The sequence below is a fragment of the Lolium rigidum genome, chromosome 4, assembly GCF_022539505.1.
Source record: "Lolium rigidum isolate FL_2022 chromosome 4, APGP_CSIRO_Lrig_0.1, whole genome shotgun sequence".
NCBI classification, from domain to species: domain Eukaryota; kingdom Viridiplantae; phylum Streptophyta; class Magnoliopsida; order Poales; family Poaceae; genus Lolium; species Lolium rigidum.
Window position 1 is genome coordinate 36,656,754 of NC_061511.1, and position 6,235 is coordinate 36,662,988.

Genomic DNA, 6,235 nt, shown 5'->3' on the forward strand with positions numbered 1-6,235 from the left:
GCTGGCAATGGGATTCCCAGTCCCAAATTAATTAACCAAAATAGACACTCCTCCATGGTATGTGATTGTTGGACGGACCCGAAGGATTCGGTTAGCCATGGCTTGTGTAAGCAAAGGTTGGGAGGAGTGTCATCATAATAAAACTAAAATAAAAAGGCACTCCTTCATGGTATGAGATTGTTGGCAGGCACCCGAGGATTCGGTTAGCCATGGTTTGTGAAAGAAAGGTTGGAAGGAGTGCCACCCAAAAATAAAAATAATTCATGGGAGCCGCTCTGTGAAGGTTTGTCTGGCAAGGGGGTTAGAGTGCCCACTACCATTCGTTGACAACAATAAACACCTCTCAAATTTTTACTTTTATGCTCTCTTTATGTTTTCAAAACCAAAGCTCTAACACCTCTCCAACGTATCCATAATTTCTGATGTTCCATGCTTGTTTTATGACAATACTTACATGTTTTGCTTGCACTTTATAATGTTTTTATGCGTTTTCCGGAACTAACCTATTAACAAGATGCCACAGTGCCGTTCCTCGTTTTCTGCTGTTTTTGGTTCCGAAAGGCTGTTCGGGCAATATTCTCGGAATTGGACGAAATCAACGCCAAACCTCCTATTTTTCCCGAAGGCTCCAGAACACCGAAGAAGAGTCGGAGAGGGGCCGGAGGGCCACCACACCATAAGGCGGCGCGGCCCGGCCTCGGGCCCGCGCCGGCCTATGGTGGGGAGCCCCTGTGTGCCCCCTGCGCCGCCTCTTCGCCTATAAAATCCCTTTCGACCTAAAAACACCGTACCACTTGACGAAACTCCGTGAAAGACTCCGGGGCGCCACCACCATCGCGAAACTCCAATTCGGGGACGAAGTCTCTGTCCCGGCACCCTGCCGGACGGGGAAGTGCCCCCGGAAGCCATCTCCATCAACGCCACCGCCTCCATCATGCTCCGTGAGTAGTTCCCCCATGGACTACAGGTTCTAGCTGTAGCTAGTTGGTATTCTCTCCCCCATGTACTTCAATACAATGATCTCATGAGCTGCCTTACATGATTGAGATTCATCTGATGTAATCGGTGTTGTGTTTGTCGGGATCCGATGGATTGTTACGTTATGATTGTCTATCTACAAAGTTTATGAAGTTATTGTTGCTCGCAATCTTGTTGTGTTTAATGCTTGTCACTAGGGCCCGAGTGGCATGATCTTAGATTTGAGCTCTATACTTATTGCTTAGATTGTATCTACAAGTTGTATGCACATGTCACTGTCCGGAACCAAAGGCCCCGAAGTGACAAAAATCGGGACAACCGGAGGGGATGGCGGTGATGTGAGGATCACATGTTTTCACGGAGTGTTAATGCTTTGCTCCGGTGCTCTATTAAAAGGAGTACCTTAATTTCCAAGAGATTCCCTAGAAGCCCGGCTGCCACCGGCTGGTAGGACAAAAGATGTTGTGCAAGTTTCTCATTGCGAGCACGTACGACTATTATTGGAAAACATGCCTACATGATTAATGATCTTGATATTCTGTCTTAAAGCTATTTCAATCCTTTCAATTGCCCGACTGTAATTTGTTCATCCAACACTTGTTATTGGAGAGTTACCACTAGTGTAGATAGCTGGGAACCCCGGTCCATCTTTCATCATCATATACTCGTTCTACATGTCATTGGAAGTAGTATCAACTATCTTCTGGTGCCATTGCTCTTGTATTATTATTATTGCTGCTGTGTTACTATTACTACTGCTCTCATATCACTGCTACTTTCACATCACCCTTGTTGCTAGTGCTTTTCCAGGTGCAGCTGAATTGACAACTCAGTTGTTAAGGCTTATAAGTATTCTTTACCTCCCCTTGTGTCGAATCAATAAATTGGGTTTTACTACCCGCGAAGACTGCCGCGATCCCCTATACTTGTGGGTTATCAAACTACTATGTGAGAGACGGCAAGTTCCAGACGCACTCTTTTCCTTCCAGGGTACCGAAGGGGACTGGAAGATTTTTAATGAGGCGGCTTGCTGACCGAGTATATATTTGAGTTGTAAAAAAAGCCTAGTGAGTTTCTACAACGCAGGGAAAAAGTTCAGGCACTTTCCTGTCATGAAGATTCCAATATCATCACCAATCATGGCATGCATACATGGCTTCTCCAATTCCAACCCAGCTGCCATTGCCAATGCAAACCCCAAATAAGAGGAAACTGATTGCTCATACACAACAGCAGCAGAAAATCCCAAATAGAAGAAAAATCTGAATTTATTAAACCATTTATGGATGATGGGTTCAATCAAGAAGTTCTTATTCTTGTTCTGATCCGATGATAGCACTGCCATGAATACGGTTACATAGCTAGGTGAGGTAGTTTATGAACTCAACGGCAGTCGCGATGGCACCTCCGGTAATGGCATCCTTGGCGATCTTGTCAGCCTTGCTGTTGCTAGCAGCAGAGATGATTGCGCCGCTTACAACTCCTCCAATCAAAGCGTTTTTCTACAGGGATACCAGAAAAGAAAGCAGGAGAAAAATTAGCACCAGTGCTAAGCAGTACCAGAAACTTATGTTGAGTAGATTATTCTTAAGGCAGAGTGAAAACATGCAAGCATATTATACTGATTATAAAAGCAACAATAATTTCATGGGCAAGATTTATAACTGCAAATAGAACAATATCAAAGTTATTGCGTACATAATCATAGAACAAAGGGTGTGGAGACAGAAGTTTCAAAATGAGAATCAAGTTTATGAGAGGGAAATTTTTGGTTGAATATTTAGCTTGTTTGGCTCCGATCATGTGGGGCTGGAATCAAAGAATTCATTTGTGATTCCAAGAATTAATATGTTTGGCTGCCACGGAATCGGTTACAGAATTCATTTGAGAGTTCCATGGTTTTCATATCGTGCCTAACCATAATTTCTTTTGGTACCGTGTCATTTATGTGGATTTGCCAAATGAATTATCAATTCATTTCCATCAAATAAAAAGAAATGATGGATGCCAAACGAGCTCTTATACTAATTAGCCAATAATCTTAGCCAACTCATAAAAGGATCAACATTTTCAAGTGGGCAGATAATATAATCGTGCAAATAGTTTTCCTTCACATGAGGTTACATTATCATAAAAAACATGAAATTTGCATAAGCAGAGAATCATTACCCAGTCATAGCGACCACGGATCTTTTCCACTCCATACTCCACGCCTACATACAATCCAGCAACAGCACCTGCAGATTATATCGAAAAAGAATTTGAATATGTCAGAAAATATCGATTAATGAAAACAGATGAATTACTAGTGTCAGTGCGGTTATTGAGACAAAAGGAGTACAGTAAAATTTTATATGTTACCCCAGTATGCACCCTCCTTGCACATGTTCTTCAGCTGCATCAAAAATCAGAATACCATATTAGTGCACCATAGATGATAGATAACTAGCCTTCCCGCACATGTAGAAAGAAGGCCACTGAACATCTTACTAATCGACAGGTGCAGAGATATTATTCAATTAGATGCACAGGGTCTTTTTTCGATAATGGGACCCAAGAGGTGCAAGGTCTTGGACTTTGAGTTCAAGGGTCTCCACATTTGGGGTTCAACTTATTTTCTCCATTTAAGCATTATCGATGGATTCTATGTTCAAGGCACCCCTTATTGAACTACTACTCTGAAGTCTTACAACAATTAGGTACTTTATACAATGACTCATCTAAATTCCACTCTGCTACTAGCGAAATATCAAGCAGATTGATATTCAGAATTTCAGATAGTGGAAAAGCTCAGGGCAAAATGGAAATTAGTACTTACTGTCTGCTCAAGCTTGTTCTTCGAAACACTACCTGCAAAGCAAAGAACATTCAATGTTACCTTTACATGCAGAAAACCAACGGAAGGTCGGAAACTGGTAGTACTAGCTGGTGATCTGATGCTTTTTTTAAGAGGAAAACAGCAAGGCATTCTGCCCTACTGTATGAATTTTATATTATAAGGTAGTAAAATATCTACATATGTACAAAGAAAAAGAGAAAAGGAAGCATAAATGATTATTTTATATCCAACCATGGACATGTCGTCCTTGAGTTGTCTCTGCCAATCTTGAAATGAAAGAGGGTTTCCTTTCTGAATACTTTCCCATTTCGTTGCAACCATATGTTCCAGCATCCCAATATAATCAGTTCCATGCAAATGCGTTTGTGCAATTTCTCTTTGAACAGTGTGATTTCATCATTTATGCTCGTTCCTCTATTTCTTTCTAGCAGAGTTATGTTGCTGATCTGATGCTTCATACACATTAGCATCTGGGCCAGGAATTAACTGAAATCTTGCTACTTCATGCGTGTCATGTGAACCTTCATTAGGAAAAGAAAAAGGTTTTTTTTTTTGTGGGAACGGGTCTATCGGTTGACCAGTTCACAGGCAACAAATCAATCCAGATGCTGTGGTACATTAATCCAAGAAATGAGTGCGTTACCCTTGTGGAGGCACTCGAAGGCGTCCTCGGCAGCCACCTTGCAGGCGCCAACCTGCAGGCAAGGCATCCTCAGTTGCGGAGTCATCCAACCAAATCATTAAATCAGCCACATTTCAACAGATGCATCAAGGATCCAACATTGGATTAACGAGAGGGAGGAAAACTAGGAGAGGGGTTCGTAGTAGTGTGCTTACGGCGCCGATCTTGAGGAAGCCGTCGACAGTGCGGTTGAGGAGCGGGTTCCCCATGTCGATGGCGAACTCCACCTTGGGCGAGCCGGCCGAGAACCCCGCGCGAGGCATCCTTCCTCCCACAACCAGGTTGTCGGCCGATCTCTCGCGCGCAGGTAGCGCTGCCGTGTGTGTGAGACTGAATGACAAGGTGGTACAGGGACTGCGAGGAGGAGGAAGATAGAGTACAGTGAGAGAGAGGTGAAGCAGTGGCTGTGAAGGCACGGAGCGTCCTCACGGGATGCGCGCCACGGCCACGTGTCACTGATCGCACGGCACGGGCAAGAACAAAACGTCACCTTTCTGCCGACTTCAATTTAGGAACGCGATAAAAGAATGGGAAGCGCTGAGCGTCCCCCGGGGATTAGAATTTTAATCCCCCGCCTCCACCTTTTGACACGTGTCCATGACTTTTCTCCTCATGTATCATCCCGTAAAAAAATCCCCCACCCACGAAAAGAAAGAACGCAAAGGGCCTGCCGGAGGAACATGCCCACAGCTCTCTACCAGGCTACCACCCGTAACCACCGGACCTCGTCGGCCTGCTCCGGTGAGATACCTCGCCGGCGTCGACGACGCCAGTAGCAGCACCGTCAGCCGTCCTCCTTCCCTGTCCTTTACGAACGAGGTAGCAGCCATTCGCGCCCGGCTTGCAGAACCGCTGCCGCGCCGGTAGCAGCACCGATGAGTCGTGCTTGTCGCATCGACACCGCTGTTCGCATATAGCTTCGCCGCCGGTCTGGTTGGTCTCGCCGGCCTCCTTGCAGCACGGCGGCGCCCGATTTATAGCAACCGCCACCTGTAGCCATGTTCGCCGCCCCTTGTAGCGGCCGCCGGCGACACTTGTAGCAGCCGCCAGCGCCCATTGTAGCATCCGTCGGCGACCATTGTAGCAGCCGCCGGAAACACTTGTAGCAGCCGCCGGCGACCATTGTAGCAACCGCCACCGTCGCTTGCAGCAGCCACCGCCGCCGCCGCTTGTAGCCATGTTCGCCGCCGCTTGTCGAAGTGGCCGGCGACACTTGTAGCAACCGCCACCGTCGCATGCAGCATCACAGTTGGTGGCGCTTGCAGCTCCGGTATCGAGAGACCTCGCCGACCACCTTGCTGCAGCCTCAACTCCGGCGAGTAGTACCGCCTCCCACGCCTAGCAACAGCATCGACAACCTCTGGTAGCAGAGCCCGCCGCCGGTTGTAGCAGCGACCACCGCCGTTGGTAGCAGCGCCCAACGCCAACTGTAGCAGCGGCCACCACTGTTGGTAGCAGCGGCCACCGCCTGCTGTAGCAGCGCCCACCGCTGTTGGTAGCAGCGCCCAGCGTCTACCGACGGTTGTAGCAGCCTGCACACCGCCGTTGGTAGCAACGGCCACAACCGGTTTGTAGCAGCACCCACCGCCGTTGGTAGCAGCGGACAGCCGGACACCACCAGCTGTAGCAACGCCGGCGTGCCAAGGTAGCAGGGCCGGCCGTCCCTTTTAGCAAGCCGGCTGGCCATCGTAGCAAGGACGCCCGACCTTTGTAGCAAGAGCCGACGCCCCTTGTAG

The 6,235-nt window shown here is 47.3% G+C and overlaps 1 protein-coding gene across 1 annotated transcript; it reads right to left on the reverse strand.

Annotated features, from left to right (window-relative positions):
• Positions 1-2,228: 2,228 nt before the first annotated feature.
• On the reverse strand, positions 2,229-4,809 carry LOC124708170 (outer envelope pore protein 16, chloroplastic-like). The gene is made up of 6 exons (XM_047239858.1): positions 4,655-4,809; positions 4,461-4,512; positions 3,797-3,828; positions 3,340-3,373; positions 3,148-3,215; positions 2,229-2,480 (listed from the first exon to the last, which is right to left on the reverse strand). The coding sequence occupies exons 1-6, from the start codon at positions 4,760-4,762 to the stop codon at positions 2,340-2,342; spliced, it is 435 nt and encodes a 144-aa protein (XP_047095814.1). The 5' UTR covers positions 4,763-4,809; the 3' UTR covers positions 2,229-2,339.
• Positions 4,810-6,235: the final 1,426 nt, after the last annotated feature.